Genomic DNA, 21,162 nt, shown 5'->3' on the forward strand with positions numbered 1-21,162 from the left:
TCGTTCTGTCAGGTTCACAAAATTTAACATTATAGTGGTAAAAAAACAGCATTTGGCTGCCAAGGCAAATCCAAGTAGATGAGGTGTATGTAGCGCACAGAGTTGCTGGTACTACTCAAAAATGGCTCGCTATGTCCAAAAGTGACTTCTCCAACCGAAAACTCTGGTATTTTCAAGTTCAGCAAGATCTTGAGCCACTTTTTCAAAAGTCCGTTTTTTAAAACGAGGATAATTATTAGGTGATTCCAATTCTCTCACCTGTAGCCTTTATCCTACGCAGAACGAAATTCTCGGATCGCTTCTGCAGCTTTTGAGATACGCGAAGAATCTGTAACTTCACTATTTTTTCGTCCGACATACTCGTCTATGAGTAGAAACCCGAAAAAAAACTTCGTGATCAAGAGAGAACGATGACAACTGGCCTATGTGAGTTCTAGTTGTAGATAGAAAACTTAGAAACAAGGCTATACAGAGAACCCGCCATCGCTCTCTTATGTAAAAAATTATAGTGGAGTTAATGCTATTATATAATACGCTTTGGATGCTTGTTTATTTTTTTTTGCCTTTATTTATGAAAAACGTGCTGGCACGATATTCTTTGGCTGATTATTATATCACAAATATAAGCACTGTATTTTCGATGTATCTTTTGTGTGCAATTAACAAAACTGCTGTCAGTTTTCTTTTCTAAGTGATGTAGACATTTTGCTCAGTACAGATACTCTATCGTTATGTATGATAAGATATTTTTATAGAATATGGCTTTTTTAATGAGCGCATGACAACGAAGAAATCCTGTAACTAAAGCGGCAAGAACTTGACGTGGCTATACCTTTTTCATTGTTATATATTTGAATCATATACTTGTATTAAAGGCACATAAAGCCTTGGTCAGACGATTTCGTTCGAACCCGCGATAACGTGGCGCCGGTTACTATGGATTCTGACGATGACGACGATACTTGACGTCGTCACGCATTTTCCAGTCGATGACGATCTCAATTTTTTCGGACATAAGGATTTCAGAGGATAAAGCCTGTTTCGTTCGTCAGAAAAATGAGAATAAATAAATAGACAAAGCAAGAGTAGGATGACAAATCGAATGAGAAAATAAATAACGCAAGATATAACCAAAACTCAAAATAAAAATGATATTCACAATCAATATTTGTGTTTACTGCGGCACCGATAAGTGGTGAATAGACGTTGCACTTGAAAATTGTGCGAAAAAAAAAACAAGGAAATTATGCTAGCGTATCGAGTTTACGTTCAGTCAGATCATTGAAAAATTATGTAGCTGTACTCCAACCTTCTGCTGTGCTGGAACGTGATTTTTTTCTTGGCTGCGTCGAGCCTTTTCTCATAAACATAGGCGAACCGCATCGTTTCAGGTGATGACAGATACCTACACTGGCCTTCATACTGGAAAAAGAACGAGATGTCCACGCCTATTATTTCGTGTTCAGTCCTTACAGGGCTAAATCATATCGATAGAAAACCAAGCAATATCCTTAACAAGGTAGATATTTGTTACCGCTAACTAATATTATAGACAACAAAACAAAAAATACTCACCTAAACTAAAATGAAGCCATGTTTGACACGCATGTTGAAAACATACACAACTTCAGCCAAATCGACTATACTTCTGGGATTATAGAATAATCCCCAATACCAGTGTTCTAGGTCTGCCTAATATGAATGTCCTCCTAATACTCGCTATTTCTAATCCTGAGCGGATTAGAAATCATACCACCAGTTTACTTTGGATAAACAAGTGTTCGAATTGAACGATGGCAACAATTTTTTATGACTCAGCCGGGCTTGCGCGCGTTGAGATTAGATGACAACAGAAATCAAATGGATGATTCCCTTTAATGCAAGCACTGAATTGCTGAGCTGCCGAAACGTTTAGCATCAATATATCATCCAGTTTTATGTCAGCGGGCACGACATTATATCGGCTTACATAGACAGTCCATTTGTCTAATCTCAACAAGTATAAACCAGACTGAGTCACAAACAATTGCTCTCATGATTCAATTAGATTAGGAAAACTCAGAATTTAGACACTTGAAGCATTTTAAACAAACTGTCTAATCCGGTTAGGACTATAAATAGCCAGTATTAAATAGGATATATTAGGGAAAAAGAATGTATGCCGTTATAACTATTTGGCTAAAGTCAACATGCGGAACAGTACGTATGACATTATTTCTTCTAAGATCCTAATTATCTTAAAGCAGTTTACCGAAGGCAGTTATTGGGTCTCAGTTGATTCGCTCTGTTGTCACCTCTGAATTATTGTTACGAAATTTGAAGCATTGTTACAACCCAAAGAAATTGATTGAATATGTCAATATAAAATGATAATAAAAAAAAAAAGAGCGTGATCCCGATAATGCTATTTGTGACAATCCATCGGCATAAAGCATAAGTAAATGTATCAATCCATCGTTCTGGGTGAATGTAATATAGGCGAGTGGAAAGGTAACGGGAAATCGTTGAAACCGCTTTTAGCATTCATGGCCTGCCTGTTGGGCGATATTGCTAATTCATATTAACCACTGATGAAACCAAAAGCTTAATTTTTGGATTAATTTTCAGTGTAAAACCCTAGAGATCACTGAATTTTAGATACTGGGATACTGAAGAGGCCAATTTGCTTGTCGTTTGAACTTTTCGTTCTAAATTCAGGTAACTTCCAGAAAAAGTAAAAGAGATGTTATTTTCTGCTAAGTTTGCATTCTCCAGCAGTAGAATCTGCGTTATGTGAGTTCCCAAAGAGACAAACACAATACGTTTCAGTCATGTTAAATACCAGTTCACACACCTAATGAAAAAAATACATTATCGATAACGTTTTAACAAAACTGTTTTTCTCTTTCAATTCAAAATTGCCCGCTCCACTTTTTTCTCGACCAATCTACTGCGGGCAACCATGGCCGCCTGCTCTCTAGCCCGCGCGCGCGCGCTTCTTTAACTCGAACGGCGCCGAATGGAAAACACCAGCAGCAGAAGGTGAGGGCCTTTCGGAGAGGGCAAACGGCCGCTCGGGCCGCAGGCGCTGTCTGGCTGGGTCGTCCAGTGGTCGTCGTCGTCAGTGCCTAGATCGGCTGCTACGGACGTCGAGACGGCGAATACGAGCAAACAGAACACCGATACAATCAGTCAACGAGACATAGGTAGATTGAGTCAACGGCCACTGTGGCGGCGGCAGCAGCAGCAGCAGTTAAGCAAAACTTCGCGGGGTTAAGCATCACAGGTAAAGCAGGGGTTGCGACGGCAGCCAACCCGGGTTCCTCCTGCTGTTATTGCAGTAAAAGAGGTGGACAAGTGGATGTACCAACGGTAGCGACCGTTGTTGGGCTCCGGCTTGGTGCCGGCAGCGGTGCCAGTTGCTTGTTGTGTGTGTTTCTCTGTATTCAGAGTTGTGATCGTAGAGAAGTGTTACAAAAAAGCTAGCCGTAGCATACGTAGCGTAACACGGACGAAAAAAGCTGAACTTTTGCGTTCTCTCGCTGTAGGGCGGTGTATGTGTGTGTATACGTGCGATTGGCAACTCGCTCTGCGCTTCTTGCTCGTGCTACTGAGTGCTATAATCGTGTCATATTGGAGGAGAGTCTGCGTTTGAGAGAAATAAGAAAGTCTACTACTCACTATTGCTCATCAGCAAAACACTGAACGAACGAATAAAGCAGGCAGTCAAGTGGGCTTCCGACATCAATTGATATTCGGTTAGTCTATTGTGCTGCTGCTGCTGCTGCTGCTGCTGTGGATCGTCTGTTCCGCTCGCTGTTGTGGTTTTAAGGAACAGAGAGACGAACATTCGACATTTGTTGAACAAAGACGGCCGCACCGAGGAGGCAATAGCAGTGCGTTGTTGCTGATAAAAAAACAAGTTTCGGGTCAGTCGGTCTCTTCTGCGGCCCAATTGTGACATGTGTGGGGTGTTTGCAAATCAATAAGTAAATTTTATTCGCTCGTATCGGAATATATATCTATAGTGACATCTGTGCTTTTAAAAAACCATATGTAAAAAGTGAACCGTTTTGTACGCCCGATTAGCAGATCGAGTAACGAACATTTTTTTCGCACGCCAACGCATATCATTAGGTATCATTCGCCAATGATTTTATGTCCAGTGCATCGATAAGTGGACCCTGCTATTGCATCGTAGAAGATCGCCGGCAGGGTTGAGACAGTACTGTCTGAACAGGTGAGTGTAGAAGAATCTGAATGATGTATTATAGCGACAAGCCGATGATGAGTAGCAGCAATGGCCATTCAGAAGTAAATTATGTGAAACGAACACCCCTTCCTTGTGTGTCTGTTGTAACAGACAAAGTATTTCTACTGTTTGCTCTGCGACCTTTGCGGCGTCTTCTGAAACTCACCTCTTCTAGTTGGTAGTATGTAATCGATGAGCAGCTGTGCATGCACAATCCTGCACGATCAATAGTCAACGGCCAACAGTCCTCACTTCATCTGCACGTCACTATGGTGACACCCTTCGACCACGACGGCGAAAAACAACGATGGTTCGATGAAGCAGTAGAAGAAGAGATTACGCCAGGGTCACTGTTTTCACCGACCCGATGGGCATCGGTCATATACAATTGTCATAGCAGTTTCCCAGGTGTTCGATATGTATTGTTCATTTCAATATGATCGGTATATCAAATCCGCACAAACGTTGTTGTTGTTGGTGTTGTGGTCGTGGTCGACTTCAGGGGTGTCATTTACTGGTCACAGCCTGGCACTGAAATATTGTTGCTAGTAATAATGGTCAGATAACAAAATGACTGCCAGCGGTGCTAAGCTGGATGGTAATGGTAAGCACCCTAAGTCCTTTAGGGCCGCGTCGCCTCGCCAGCTCCTGTGCCGGGCGCCGACGTTATCGTAGCACGTTGCCACCGATTCTTGTCGAATGGCCAAATGGCGTAGTCACTAGAAGCAGAGTAACCAGCAGTGACCCTTTATAAAATTGTTGCATCCGTAGCAACAGTACAATAGTTGCCTCACGAAGGTCTTCTATAGCCTACAGCAAGAGCCAGATGCACATCTTAGTATAGATGCATCTCTTCAAGGCGATAAGTGTTTCTAATCCACTGTGACTTGGTGTGCGACCAGCGTGCAGTAAGAAAGTCCAGCTACATTTGAGTTCTGAAACAGAATCGAACTCAAATGCGCAGCAGGTAATGTGTCGATGATTAATCTATGTTTTTATCTAGAGATTGCTTTGAAAATAAGCGTGAGTAAGAAGCTGAAAATCAACTAGACGTCTCGTCGGTAGTAGCAGATACTCATTAGCCTTGTTAATCCATCGACACTAACCTTGTTTGGTGTGCCCGTTAAGTCTAATTGCCAACCAAGATGCCGTCGAAAAAAACACGGAGCTGAACCTTGCCCGAATAGTTGGGGCGTAGAAAGCTTTCTTATCGCTTTGTGTAGCTTGCAAATAGTAGAATAGAATGCAGAATAGATGCACAAATACCTCTAAGGGTAACTTTGACTACGTATGTCAAAGCTGAGTTTGATATTAAGCAGAAGCACAGAATCGGAAAGCAAGTGTCACAGTGAACTGGTACATGACAGTTTTGAAATCTTCTGGCTAACTTGGATGCATCTATATATTCTTCACGTTTGTGGGAGGCACAAAAATCCAGGATACCAGGGTTATTTGTAAAATCAAATAGAATCCAACATCAATTTTCTTTGCATGTAAATGTGACATAAATTATCATACTTAACTATGTTTTCAGGGTTTTATAAGAACTGCGAAAACAGCCGGGTGCTAATGTATTAGTTTATTATGTTAACTTGGGCCTTTAAAGATGCCTGATTCTAATGAAATATGAAAAGATACTAATGGTGAATACTATCAACGAATAAAATAAAAACGATAAACAGCATTTTTTATCTTTGATCATTGGTTGTTTTTAGAAGAGGGCTTTTTCCTCGATGGTTACGGCGCGCAAGAAAGGTACAATGAAATGCTTTCTTTTCGACAACAGTCGTAAACGGAAGTTACAACTAGATACGTGGTAGACAGGCAGATATCTTTTAAATTGGCAGGGTGGATGATGATCACACGTAGAGAGTACATGTACGCATTACCCAATTTCACTCTAAAGTGAGGCAGAAAATTAAAGCAAAAGTCATGAGTCTTTCCTGAGAAGTTCGAAGATGTGAGATTGCCCGCATGCAGAATCGCTTGTAAATAGGTGCTGGCGAAAGGTAGTTGGCTGTGTACTTTATATATATATATATATATATATATATACACACGAATGCGGTCAAAGAATCTAAGGCTTGTGAAACAGGAGCTGTAGATTGTAAACGAAGTCGAAGTTTTTTCGGCACTTTGAAAATACGCTACTGATAAGGCATAACCGTCGTTAAATTGTCCAAGCATTATACCCGACGTCTTGAGTATCGTTGTTTCAACATTTCTGATGCGTCTAAAACTGATTTAAGCGTCGTATTCCACGCCTTCTGCCTACAGGAACTTGCACAGGTAGTCGCAAACGTATGGCTTTAGCACTTCATAATCGACTGTAAGAATCGAATTCTGATCTTAAAAGTCAGCTTCATCCTGCTTTTGTGCATTGTATTTCTGATTGTGGTATTAAGGACGCTCAAAAATATAAGACGACAGAAACCGGAATACTAAAATATGGGTTGGTTGGGTTTTACGCGCCATGTTTTGTAACATGTGCGGAGCAGGTGGCCCCGCATTGTACGAAATATTTTAGAATTCAGTATCCTTAGGGAGGTACTGCCCATCGAAGGCATTCTGGCGATATCCGAAATCACGCAGATTTCGAAATAAGCCAGGCCATGAGATAAGCTACAGACTCGGCTTCCAGCTTGTGAAATAGTTTATAAGTAATGAGAAATGGGGTCCAGTCATCGTTCATTGACTGCGTTGTCTTACCTTTTTGTGACCAATCGAAGCAAACATTGTTTCTCAGAGTTGCGATGGAACTTTACTGTTCACATAGGGGCAGATGTTATAGAGTTCCATAACTTTTTTCCTGACTTTTTCGTTGAGTTTTGTTCAGCTGTTGCCTTCTGTTGGCACAGTGACGTATAATTAGGACGTTTGATGTGCAAACAGTCGGTACTCAACCATAGCACTCAAACTTCATATTGAAGTGTTCTCAGAATGGCGACGAAGTGATCTCGTTTATTGATGAAATTTATCTCGATCACCTATCCACTTTTACTCCTTCAGTGCATGTCGTAAGACCGTTGGGTGTAATTTTTCGGATCACCTTATGAGGAAGCGCTGAATGAAGTTTGTAGTGGCATGAGAGTGCGACTTCTCCTAGGCGTATTTGTTAGAAACGAAACTGCTTGTTCCTACATGCTCATCCAGATGTACTCTGACAAATGTTCCTAAGATGACGCGGGTTGGTACGTATATAAAAGGTGTCAGGTTATAGCTCAGTGTTGTCCACAAGAAGTTTTTGCCAGGCCTTTTCTGCTTTAGAAGGTTAATGTTAGCGTCCCGGACAAAATAAACGGTTTGCGGCACACCGGATCTTAATCGAGTGTAAGTACAAGTAGGTTCAATCTGCTCGTGTAGTAAAGGGAAAAAGTTCTACTACTTGTAAGGCAAGCTATTCGAAAATTGCTTCAGGTGAATTTACATGATCAAGAATTACATCATCGAAAGAAAGTGATAGTACTACATGTAAAGCATGTGATACTATGTGCCATCCGGCCAGATAAATCTTTCTGAAAGGTATTTACCGAGTCTAGGTTGTGGAGTCTGCTATTGAAAAGTCCGAACGTAATGCAGAGGCAGCAAGGACATTGTCCTGGAACATTAATTCTCTATAATTGCGTGAAGCAGTTACTTTAGTATATTATCAAGCCGTTTGCGTGTTAGCGGGCGATGCCTAACGCATTGTTTACGCTGTAATTTTATTGGTGTCGACTTGGAAAGGAGCAAAAACGTAGTGTGGTTTAGTAATACTCGAGCTAAATGTTTTATTTATTAAAATAAAAAATACAATAATTAAAAATGTCTGCTTTCGACGTTGGATGCCGTTTTTAAACTATAGATGTGATAAAAACTGTTACAAAAATATGATGGAGGTCCTATGACTTTAGTCGGTTAGTCTCGCAAGTGAAAGTACGACAAAACGACATCCTTGAAAGATGAAATACATTGACTGCTTTGTAAATAAGAGTCATGATAGCTTGTTTTCAACTAGGGTAGGTAGGCTTACGGTTTCGTTTTTCAGCGCGTCGGCTACCATGAAAGTTTTGCGAACTATAATTGATTGTAACAACTATTTAATTTCAAAGTAAGTGCGATGTTCTGAGAGGTAGGTCGGCTCTATAATCAACTGCAATTGTTCTTACAGGCCATGTTTTTTTGGAAAAAGACTATTAGTAAATATTGTACGATTTAAAGAAGCAATCCAATGTTGCCTATTAGTAAAATTGTTATTTGTCCTCACCGTTGCGAACATTTATGACAAACTCAATTCCATGTTTCATTAAAGTCGGCGGGCCGTTTGTATTTGTGCCTTCCTTATAGTAGTTTAATAACAGCAGTTTCTCGGCATAATTATTCTATGTATGTAATACTGTCATTGTGGGCTCTGATACTGACGACGCTGCTTGTTGCGGCATCCTGGACATAACCTTCTGGAATAAAAAAATTGTCGTAGAAAAGACACAGGCGAGCTCTAGGTGGCCAAACTGACATTGCGCTAGTATCGCCTGTCATGGCCTTATGAAATTCTTTTGCAAGCTGCGAGCAAGTAAGTGCGCTTCTCGTTCAAGTCAAGCAGTTCGCTCAGGTGTTAACTATATTGTCTTGAAACTATTACTGGGCACTTTTACAGTCTATACCTTCGGCGGTATCTAATTAATAGTTAACATGGCCATGGGGGCACAATCCGCAAGAATTCCTCTTATAAAATATTTACTATAATTGCGGAGACTTTCGTTAAATATTTTGAAATAGTTAGCTATACATGAGTGAAATTGACACGTGATGGTGTGGTAGGCCAAGATGATAAAGTGACTAATATGCATTTTTCTTTCAATTTTTTAGCTTTATTCAACTTTAAAAAATATTCTTCGTATGCAGCCATTTTCAAGCACTGCTCGTTTCGTTTCAGTGAATATCGCCACATGCTTTACTTCTCTAATGTGGATGGAAACCCTTGATATTCCGATGGCCAACTGTAATTGTTAGCATCCCTCTGATATCCAGCTAAACGTATTTTACTTTAGAAATTTTTCTTTCTGAACCTGTACATCCTACTATTCCTTTGCGCACTCGTTTCGATTACTTACCAACCTTCAGAATATATGTTCTAGCATTATTTTTGCCCTTATTAGTATTGCTACTTTTATGTAGTATGAAAACAAATACTGTTTTTAGTTCAGTTTGAGATCGGTAATGATATCGAAGTTTCACCATTAACCATATCAATGAGTTAGCAGTCTATCTATTTTCCGTTATCGGTCTTCCGATCATAACCTATCTGTCGTCATTAGCGTTGATATGGAAGTGACACTAATGGGCTCGAGTTTGGTAACGTCGACTACGTTTTGTTTTGATCGATGCGACTTGTTTTTGTTGTGGGAGAGCAGTTGACAAATGCGGCAGTAGTTCTCTCCATTAATCGCTAGCGCCTGCGCCGTTTCTCGGCGTTTCCTAAAGATAAATATCGTTTTCGTCGCAGACTCTGTAAGGGGAAGCGTTTCAGTAATCTAGGGCGGCAGTTATCGGAGTTGGGACGCATAACATCCCTGTAGCACATCCTTTCTTTTTAGAATTCTTTTTTCGTTTTTTCAAATTCGTCTCTCTGCCGCTTTTATTCTACCATGTTGACGGCACCAACTATTCTTAGTTGGTTGTAGAATCAATGTGAGTTCAACTCGGTATTATTATTACCCAGAAAAGCTATCAGGACAGATTTACACTGCGCCTGAAAAGTAACTGGAATTACCAAAAGATAGAGAAAAACTAGAATGACAAATTGGATAATCATAAAAATTCAACAGAAGTTTAGAACGATAGCAACAATGATTACTGTAGACGTGATACTTTCCAAGTGCTCGTATTCTCCGGGCAATTTTTGCCGGGTTCAGTAATGATATAATGGATTTGACGATTCGGGGAGATTATCTGCGGTCATTACCGTTGCCATTGGATAGGTAACTAGTGGGCTTGCTTGTTAATCTCTGCTACCCTCGCGATGCATCGTCCTGCCATAATTGACAGAAAGGGCTAAGTCAAAAAACGTAAACATGCGAATAGCAACACCTAATTCCTTTACATCAGCGCATAAATCATATCGAAGCAGTGGTGATAGAAAGTTCCTCGTCGTTACAGTAGCAAACCTGTTAAATCAGGTGGCAATCTATCATGGGACTCCAAGACAAAGATGGGTATAAGACATATGTATTGGTACGCCTTTCCTCGTGAATGGGTGACGACGGTATGCCGTCTGTTGCCCGGATACGAGATTATAATTGTTTACGATTTAAGAATTTACTGTCTGCGAATAAACATAATATAAGTAAGCCTCTCCGAGCGAAACGATCTCGAGTCCGCAGCTACGCATCGTAAGGCTTTTAATCAATGCGTAGGCTATTGGAAACTGCACAGCACCTTTCAAGTCCCTTCGAATTCAAAGCGTTTTATGAAGCACTATTATCCTATCAAGTCACTCTACAATAACTTTACAACTGAAATCTGTGCATTGGCAAAAAAGTTGCTGCGTCATTTACGCCAAGTGTCTTTGTCTAGGTAAACTATCTTAAAAGTAGTACCAAAGGACATACGTTTCACACCTTTTCTCAGTTTAGGTAAGCTACAAACTACATAAGAGAATTTATTGTGAAAGTGCTAAGCGTATTTGTACACGCACCGCTAAAGGCGATCTCAAAGGAGCCAATCCAGATAGTGGTACGTGACCTGCGCTTATGACTAGAAACGGTTACGGCAGTTAAATCACGAGATAGCTCATTTCCGTTGCAAATTGTTACAAAAGAGACAGTTGACCTGACACATTCCGGATCATGGGCTTGGATGAATTTTTCGCTGAAAAAACTAGGTCATTTTTTCAAACGACAGTATTGTTTTGTATTGGGTGGATCTAACGGCTGTAAACAATTCGCAATTATCCATATCGACGGCGGCAAAGCAAATGCTAGTTTCTTAGTAATTAAATGAGCATGTAACCAACAAGCATGCGAAGGAGGAGTCGGCTGCACTCGATATCGTTCTATTTTGCAGTTTTATTGAAAACTATTTAGATTTTTCTAATCTTTTGGCCGTTATCAATACCGAATTGCTTGAAGGCATACCCATCTTCGAATTAGGCCATTCACTTAATATTCAAGAACACATCTGCTCACTTTTGACGGAAATAATATCATAGGTACCTAATTGACATGGCAATAGCAGCGGTTAGCCTGATCTCGACGAAGACATACCTTAGGGAAACTAGCTAGGTGATCACTCTTCCATCGTTCAAGTAAGGGCTGGAACAGATTAATACCAAATAAAACGTTCTTTGTATTGAAGTTAAGTTGCATTTTATCATGGAAGTTTTTCTTGTTCATATACAAAATGTAGAAACATATTATTCCTAGTCAAACAGAGATGAAATAGAAAAGCCGTTACCTTAAACAGCAGAAATGTATATATTAATATTGGCGAAGCAATGCATGATGTCCATCACTTTTGGACGCATTCATAGCAGACGGTACAAATTGGAGCATGAACTATCACGATAACATGCGTAGAAATACTATTTCTAACATTCATCAACTTACCATGGCTACTATCTGTATATATATAATATGACGTACTCTCTCTTGTAACAATCGCCCTAGAAAATCAGTGTACCTTTCCAACTACGTGTCGGATTTGAAAATATATCAAGGTTAGGCACATTGCAGTTTTATCGAAATGACTAGGTATTATATAGTTGGCGAGCACACAAATGCAGAACTGGTGCACAGGTTGTGCGTCGCAGCGCTAGGACAAGCTTGGTTTGCGAAAAAACCGTAGGCTTATACTAAATCTATTTATCCGATCTATTTTATTCAATAAATCCACCGTCCCACAGTCGCATCCGATGTCGATGATAATTTTGTACCTGTATTGCGTCCATGCGGCTATTATCCACGCTGTTCCCCAGTTCTCTGTTGAAAAAGTCCAACACGAATTATGCCTATGTTTTTTTTACTATTTTTAATTTTCGTTTTATTAATGCCAATAATTAGTTCAGGACAGTTTACGAATAAAAATTTCGCTATTACCGCTTAAAATGGGGAGAAATAATTATAGTAGTTAAATGACGCCATTTTTCCTCCATTTCCATCTCTTCAAAAATTTCGCAACGCTTTACCAACAGCTACCGTTAAACGTAGCCGTCGTCAGGTGTAAATATGTTACTGTTAATTGCGTTGGTGTTTGTTCACCTTGGTAGCTGCCTACAGGTGACATCGTCAAAACTCTTATTGCCAACACCGAAACGCCTTTAATCCATGTCCCGCCTTTAAACACTGCTTCAGACGGCCTACGTATTCTGGCGTGAAAGGCGTATATTAGGCCTGGTTTCTCACTTAGACCACTGCGTGTGCACACGAACACATTAGTACGACATCATCATGGATACCAACGAGGACGATTTCACTGGGCTGAAGTAGTTATTTCGAGGAACCAATTTAACATTTGGGAAATCGTTAAGAAGACTCAGGGAAATATGGATTATCAATTGAATAACTTCATACTGCCATATAATTCAATTTCGTTTGAAGAGAGTAAGATACTGATTGAGTCTTAGAACTATTCAAGGGCGTCCGATCAGAAATGAGCTTAAACCACAATGACACCAGTAATCGTGTGCTGATTTGGCACAGTAGAATTTTAGTGGGTTATTGGCAACCTGCGATATCTGTTGTCCTTCACGCGCGACCGAAGCTGTTTCTACGAAATTTCTAATTATTGTGGTGAGAATAATGTACTCCATACGTACTGTCGGTGAACTGTCGCTGTTGTTCAGAGGTCTATCTTAAAATCCGAATTCGCAATTTAAACTTTTCAAGCGCATTAGTAACCCGCCAAACTACCCCCAATGACTCGACGATATGGGAACCTTTCCAATCGGACTAATGTTGTTCGAATAATAGGCATGGCCACCCAAGAACATAATACCCACTGTTAACAAGAATAGCGCTAGGATAATCTAAGTGATTCTTTTTTTATTGGTTTATGACACATGTGTACGCTTCAATCAATATGTGACGATTCAAAAGACTGAATCTCCGTATTTTGATACGCATTGCTACGCTTCGTAAAGCGAAATAGAACAGAAAAGTGCAAGATTATAATCTGAGCCTTTTACCTCCGTAGTTTACTTAGTCATGTATAATAATATGAACAAAATTTCTTTTCGTTTCTTAGAATTCAACATTCTAACCAATGGCTTTTAAGGTACCGCATCAAAGTTAACCGTTAAACCTCTCCTAAGAACTGCCGTTAGCTCGTGTGAGCCCTTATAATATAACAGCTAAAAGTTCAATGCAGATCCAGTGTTTGTATTGTTTTTCGAGGCTTGGGAGAACGCTTGCGTTGCGTGGGGAAGTTCGTAGCACACAGAGTTTCAGTTGCTGTTGAAAGTTTTATTCGATTGGAGCTGATTCACGATAAATTGAAATACAGCCATTGTTAACCTTGGTGTGGTCTTTTAGGTCATGGTCGAGTCACAGCCATGGGAGCCCGTCCCGTATCATTTCATATCATATTATCCGGGCGTCAGGATGTCATTCGTTTCTGAAGAATCACTTACAGTGAGCTTAATAATAGGAAAATGAATGCAGATTTCTTTTATTGGGTTGCGGTCACAAGCTACCTGATTCAACCCCGATTCTTAGAACGCAGAACAATGGTTACCGCTTCAATGCTTATGGCCAGACTTCTCGTATTAAATCCATATCTAAATGGGGACCTAGCCCAATTGGAACGCCTACCGAAATATGACTTTGTGGAGGTACGTTCGATTTCTTTGAATAGATTAGCTGCAGTTCGCGCAGTACTATATAGAATGTACGTATTCAAGTGATGATTGCAAGGGCAGCAATAAACAGGAAAGGGCGCGTTATCTCTATATTGTAACAAATGAACTTTTCTGCTTTGTTTCTGCTTTACTTTTTCAGGCAATGCACCGAGTCAGAGTCAAATGTGAGCTGTGACGATAACTTTCGTCGTTGTTATTTCTACCGCTGCAGTGTTGCATCAGGGACGCTGCAATTAAAGCAGTCGTCCGTTCTCTGATGGCCAGTGGTGGCGCACGCTCCGGCGGGGTGCTCGCCAACAGCCTACTTCTACCATGGGGAGCTCGGAAGGATCGAGCTGCAAACGCACTGCCGCTAGCAGTCGCAGGCGACACCGATGTTAAGCCGGGCGAATACGCGCTTCGGCTGCTGTTCGCTGAGTTGACGGTACAGGCCGAACGCAAGGTGGCGCTGGTCCTTACTGAGCCGCTTGAAAGGCCGCTAAGTAAAAGCCTGCAAAGAGGCGAAGATGCCGTCTTCGACCAGCTATTGGGCGCACTTGGAAGTGTTGCCGAACATTGCTTACCATCCCTATTAAAAACGCTATTTGCATGGTAGGTAAATTTAGAACCTGTTCACATGATATTAGTAATTTATTGCTTTACCCTTTTTTGTATAAGAAAGTTCACGGTTAAACCGCGACGATCGGTTTCTAAATTGACTCATAAAGTTGTATTAAGGACATGTTCTCACATTTCTTATTATTGTATAGTTTTGGTTGACTGACGAGTTGACCAAGTAGCGCCGCTTATCGATTCCGTCGAGTATGTCCGATAACAACCCAGAACAACAATTATCTTTTTCAATCCCTCAGTCAATATTTTCTAACTACTTCTTAGCAGCTTGCTATGATTTTTATAGAATTGCGTGTCGATCGTTGTCTATTACTCAGAACCATACTTTGTGCAGTGGAAATGTGGCTATTAGTTGGACATCCAGATACACTAGATCACACCTACATGTAAGAGTAATTTATTTTGTTCGAGCCCGTGTCATTAACTATGTAATCATAACGGTATATTTAGATACAAATACGGGACTTTACTGATTCGCAGCGTACCATTAAAATCTGCCTTAAATTTGTCCTGTTCTTATCGACTTCTAGCCCTGCTTGCACGTTCTATTCATTCATCACTAGATCAAAATCGGCTGAGTCACTGAATAGGTAGTGACTTCAGAAACCTAACGAATCACGAATGCGGCGAAACCCAAACAGAAGAAAAAGGTTTCAAAAAGCCAGTATGGCTTCTGATTTTTCGTTCTCGATGGAGCGGGAGAAACTCTTGGTTGGTTAAACGGCTGATTTACGGGATCGAAAATGTTATTTCGCTGGCGCCGCTTATCCGTGTTAGGACTGCTCGTCGTAACAAGCTGTTCGGCCTTCTGTAGTAGTGGCAGACCGTGCCAGCTCTAGCGGTGGTTATTTCAATTTGCAAAGGAGGTGCTCATCCAGGAGCTGTTACTTGGGTGACGCTCGCATCTATTTCACCGCTGCCGTTACGCTAAACGACTCAGCAAAAGGCGGAAAAGCCACACTGCAAAGGCGCAGTGTTACCATTTGCCTATAAACTATTTCGATAAACTATTACACTCGAGTAGATTTAGACTTCGTAGCTTCGTCCCTGGCCCTGGTCTGTCAGTCACTTCCGCTCGGTCACTGCTTTTGGTAAACCGGTGACAGACCCGTATGTGAATATCTAGTTTCAGTCAACTAGAAATAGACTAAACGAAAATGCTACAGTGTCCCTGTATGTGTCCAAAAGGCAAAATGGCAGGAACAGATGAAAAAAAAACAGACGAAGTATTAATCAGGGCAGGCAGAGATTCGTTTTCCATATGTTATCGTATGCCTGACAATAGCTGTTATTTCTCATGTGGATTTAATTTCTCATATGTTGTTGTGTTAATGTTCTAATCCTGATCATGGTCGCCAAGATGATCATCACCCACGTGAGCCAGCCATGGAGTGCCTTCTTTAACAAGCCGGTCAACTGATACATACGTTCATTGAAAGATACTGTATTGTTCACGGGCTCCTCTATCAACGGCATTACTACGGCCGCTGGATTCGTCGTCCATTACCGTCCCGCCTCACTCCATCCTGATTCCGATGAGAAAAACCACTACGAGTCTTTGTGAATCAGCAACAGCGAGGCTGGTAGCAGTCGTGTTCTGTTGTTCTTTGTTGATAGAAGAATACTACATATCTGCCAACGCATTGCATTGTAGTACTGGATGGAGACGTGGTCGCTATTTGTTTCCGTTGTCGCCGCTTCTGTCATCGATGGCGTTGCCTGAGTTGTTGTTGTTGTTGTTGGGTGCTACGTGAAATGTGCGACAGGGTCCTTGTGGAGCGATTTTGCGGTCGCTGGAATAAATCTCATCCAACGGGTTGTTCTGCCGACACAATGCATTTATGGATATTGCGGCTTAGCGGCAAATCGAGCTGCCTCTATGGTGGCGGTAACAAAAGCCCTCGACATTGTTCTAGCTAACTGGGTACCACCTCAGGTATACCGTTTCTTTGCTGACAAGTGCCTATTGTCTATTAGCTTTTTGTCGCGTGTTACCCTCAAGCTAGCAATATGCCAAACAAAACAAAGCAAGGCGCATTAAAAAGACAAGGCAGTGATGCATTTGTATTGAATATTAACACGACGTATAACGAACGAAGTCACTGGACGACAGAGGACCTTAATTACTTACTTGGATCTTTTGCCAATATTGATATCTGCGACGATAGATGACTGTATGTTTATCGCTCTGTACTTGCTGCTTTTTTGCTTGGGAAAAGAAATGTGCAGAGATGGCTCACTTACTACTGAAGTAAAGCAGCATTATGTGTAGAGTCCCATAGACACAACTACATCGACAACGTTTTGTCGTCACCGTCCACGTCGTTCTGTTTCAGACATTTGCCAACACTGCTGATCAGCCCCCGTTACTCGTTTCAGTACGGCCCAATTGAGCCACTAGTCTTCCACTCCAAATGGGGGGTTGCAGGAATAGAAGGAAAAAGCTGCTGTACTTGACCAAAAGTCAGTAGTAAACTCTGATGTTTCGAAACAATCAGGAATTAAAGCGCTTGAGGGAGCGCTGCCATTAAGAGAACAGTTACTTATTGCCCTTTTGTTGTCAGTGTCTTTATTTGATCCATGTATTAGCTGTTGTGTTAAACTCCGGGAAGAATCCTCCGAAACGCATCCGAGGGACTAGCAGAAGCTATCTGACGTCTCAGAGTTGGTTAATTCCGCAGCAACAAAAAAGCTTTTCAAAATTAAATGTTGGGCCGTTGGGTTTGGGGGCGGTACATTGTGTTGATGAGCGATTTGACATTGACTCGTAACCAAGCAATCGGTGCAATGCACTGATAAGTTAATGCGGACGGATGGCTCATAGTTTAACTGCAGTTTTACTCGCAGCGACTAATGAAACACGAATAGTGAAACAAATCAATTAGTTTTCGTCGGCACAAGCAACATTGATCCGTTTCTCAGCCGCACCTGCCGCGGGCAAAGTTACACTGGCGCATATATGTTTAGGTGTGTGTATATTTATGCGTAGGCTGATAAAAGACGATGAAACAAGGAGACGGCAGCTGAAAAGAGTCGATCAAAAAAACTAGATTATCTGAACCCATTTGCTACAATGAAGTAGAATACAGTTAATACATACGAGCCTGCACCCCAGCTCACAGTTTCATTGGCCTTTTGTCGACAACAGACCAATGCGTTTAGGATGCGATGAATGATACGACTCGATAGCGGTTCAAGTGTTTATATAGTAAGCTTAAGTTAAGTTTGCAGGGTAACTGCGTATCGTGTACAGAATTACGGATACGTATCGAATATACTTGGTCATAGCAACCGGCTTTGCCTCTATTGCGAGGATGCCATTGCTATCGCTGAATTACTTGCCAGTGGTCTGCGCATAGGGCTGACTGCGCCAACCTCAGTCAGTGTCGTTTTTTGGATAGCGTTCGCCTGTAAGGCCTGCAACAAGAAAAATGAAACGTTACCGATAGGCCACTATCAAAAGTTATTACTTAGTCGATTTTGAATCCTGATTAGACGTGACGCAGAGCTATCCATATACATACGTTGATCCCCTAATTTAACATTATGTAGCTGATAGCAGATACATCTATATATATAAATGTGAGCAAATTGTCTGTTCACTTTTGTTATGTAAAAATGTGACTTTTAGTAGTTTATTGTCGTCTAAGATGTTGGTTGTTCCTATTGATGTGGAAAATTATTTTAGGTACGAAAAACAGGCCGTTGAGGGTCCCGCGCCAGCTACGCCTGCGCCGCAAGCACCTACTGAATCACCGATTGCACGTTTCCGGGCAGAATCAAATAAGTCAACGAAAGAATTGGAGAGCCGATCCGAGCATGACTACCTTCTCGAGCGGAGAGATCTCGCTATAGAGTTCATCTTCTGTCTTGTCCTCATCGAGGTACTTAAACAGCTACCGCTACACCCGGGCCATGAAGACCTTGTGCTGTATATTGAGAACCTTGCTTTCAAACACTTCAAGTTTCGGGAAGGGTCCCAGCAGGGTCCGAATGTTACTAACTTCAACATCATTGCCGATCTCTACGCCGAAGTTATCGGTGTGTTGGCGCAGAGTCGTTTCCAGTCTGTGCGAAAGTGCTTTATGAACGAGCTCAAGGAACTTCGGGCGCGCGAACCCTCAGCGCACACGACACAGAGTATCATCTCACTTCTCATGGGAATGAAGTTCTTCCGCATTAAGATGGTTCCTATTGAAGAGTTCGAGGCATCATTTCATTTCATACAAGAATGTGCTATTTACTTTCTCGAAGTGAAGGACAAAGATATTAAGCACGCGCTAGCTGGCCTCTTCGTTGAGATTCTTGTGCCGGTGGCTGCTGCCGTTAAGAATGAAGTCAACGTGCCATGTCTCAAGAACTTCGTCGATTTACTCTACCAACAGACACTGGACTTGTGTACGAAAAAGAAACACTCGTTAGCGTTATTTCCGTTGGTAACATGCCTTTTGTGTGTGTCGCAACGAGCCTTCTTCCTGCAAAATTGGCATTGTTTTTTGGCCATGTGTCTGTCGCATTTGAAGCACCGAGATCCCAAAATGTGCCGCGTTGCCCTCGAGTCCCTCTATCGGCTCCTTTGGGTGTACATGATTCGTATTAAGTGTGAAAGCAATCAGGCGACACATACGCGTCTACACAGCATCGTCAACTCGCTCTTTCCAAAGGGCAGTAAGGCGGTTGTGCCGCGGGAGACGCCTCTCAACATCTTCGTTAAAATTATTCAGTTTATCGCACAGGTAAGTAATGTTTGTCGTTTCTGTATAGATAAGTAAAAGTGTGTCGGCAAATTATGCATCATAGCTATGTATATGTATCTTTAGTAAGTCTTCACGTACTAGCCAAGCCCACCTGCAATTATTTAAATCAATTCTCCACCTTAACTCTGTATTGCCGATAGTCGAAACCATTTAGATTATCTTGTCAGTGTATATTTAACGGATGGCTCGCTGTAGGCTTGCTGTTATAGTACGTTTAACCGTTGAATCAGCAAGGAACACAGTATTTTGGCCATGATCAATAGAGAAAGAACGTATCTACATTCATACGATATCAGCAAATATTGATCGTTGTAATGGGTTCATCTTTTGCCTGTGGCAATGACTGGGACGTGCGATAGATAAATGGTTGAGCTCGAGCAATTTTGCATAGACAGATGTCGACGTTCGAGGTAAATCCAGTGATCGACTGCCACTTAAGCAGAATGACTAATCTTTCGTTACTGCTGTTGTTATTGGTAGCGTACGTAAGGGACAATGGTTATGTGACGTTGAAAATGAGCATTTTCCTTAACCATCGTAGCTATTGTCTCGTACGTTGAGTACCGTATTATTTTGTATAGCAGCAACGAAATCTGTCAGCGAATTGTTCTAGCCGCCGTAATTGTAGTGAGATATGCACTACCATAGTATAATCAGCCATCGTACTGGCAGCAGTAGTCAAGTAGGACACAGTCTACCAATCAGCTTTTTCGGCTGGTCCAGTGAGTGATCGTCCGTCCGTCCATCGTCATCGGCTTATGATATCATCCGCGTCATATCAGATCGAAATATTAATGCGCTATCGCTATTCGACATCATAATGAGCAATGGATCGTCCTTATCATATATCTCGCAGACAAAATGCACTACGGCACATGACATCCTGCCGTAACAAAATGTTAAAAAAAACGATAACTTAACACTAGATGAGAGTATCTGATAGCTGTGAGCTTTTCACCTATCCTAAAATTGCATATACAAATAAATTTTTTATCTACAGATTATATGGGCGCTATATTATTATCAGCTAACATGCAATGTTTGACTGTACAGTTTATTGGAAAGAAGAGATAACAGCTGACGGGTCTGCTGATGCGAGTGCGCGACGCGCACAGAGGCGACGATGAATTGCTTTCTAAGTATCGGTAATGCTTATTGCATCATGCAGCCTACTCCAAATAGGAGTATGCTTCATAGTAAAGGTAGGCCTTGTAAATGACGTAGGCGGGAGTCGAGACAATTCAACTTCATGGCTTTTTATTTGCAATGTAACTCACTTCTCTCCATGCACATAGGTTATACACTGTGCATATATGCGATGTGTACCCACATTGTATTTCCCCATACTGACTACGTGGGGAATTATGTGATATTCTTCGTTGTCGACCAATCCAGCGGCCATTCAACGTTGCTTATTCGTATCCTCCACTATTATACTATGATACCGTCTATGTAAATACTCCACTTTTCCGCTATTGCTGTTACCGTTACTAGCAGAAGAGAATTTATCCTTCTCGAGCAAAGTACAAACAATAGCTTCGTCGTTATCCTAATTTTCTGTCTATATTTTTCGGTGTATTATGGTGACAAAAAGCAGCGTGTCAAGAGGAAAGGTTATCGTCGTTTGTCGGTCGGCGTTACCTGAGCAACATTTTTACCGCCTATATATTTTTTGTGTGTCCGTCCTTCTCACCGTTTCTGTAATTTCGTGCACAATGACGTTATTT

The 21,162-nt window shown here is 41.4% G+C and overlaps 1 protein-coding gene and 1 long non-coding RNA gene across 2 annotated transcripts; one reads left to right on the top strand and one right to left on the bottom strand.

The window, feature by feature from the left end:
• Positions 1–545: 545 nt before the first annotated feature.
• Positions 546–2,353, bottom strand: LOC111265188 (uncharacterized). The gene is made up of 3 exons (XR_002683325.2): positions 1,576–2,353; positions 1,310–1,422; positions 546–1,036 (listed from the first exon to the last, which is right to left on the bottom strand). It is a non-coding gene; the product is annotated as an uncharacterized LOC111265188 (long non-coding RNA).
• A 163-nt stretch (positions 2,354–2,516) lies between these two features.
• LOC111265184 (protein furry homolog-like) lies at positions 2,517–19,450 on the top strand. Its single transcript, XM_086970381.1, has 3 exons — positions 2,517–4,219; positions 14,206–14,657; positions 18,367–19,450. The coding sequence occupies exons 2-3, from the start codon at positions 14,323–14,325 to the stop codon at positions 19,448–19,450; spliced, it is 1,419 nt and encodes a 472-aa protein (XP_086826507.1). The 5' UTR covers positions 2,517–4,219; positions 14,206–14,322.
• Positions 19,451–21,162: the final 1,712 nt, after the last annotated feature.

The sequence above is a fragment of the Varroa jacobsoni genome, unplaced genomic scaffold (genome assembly GCF_002532875.2).
Source record: "Varroa jacobsoni isolate VJ856 unplaced genomic scaffold, vjacob_1.0 scaffold_942, whole genome shotgun sequence".
Taxonomy (NCBI): domain Eukaryota; kingdom Metazoa; phylum Arthropoda; class Arachnida; order Mesostigmata; family Varroidae; genus Varroa; species Varroa jacobsoni.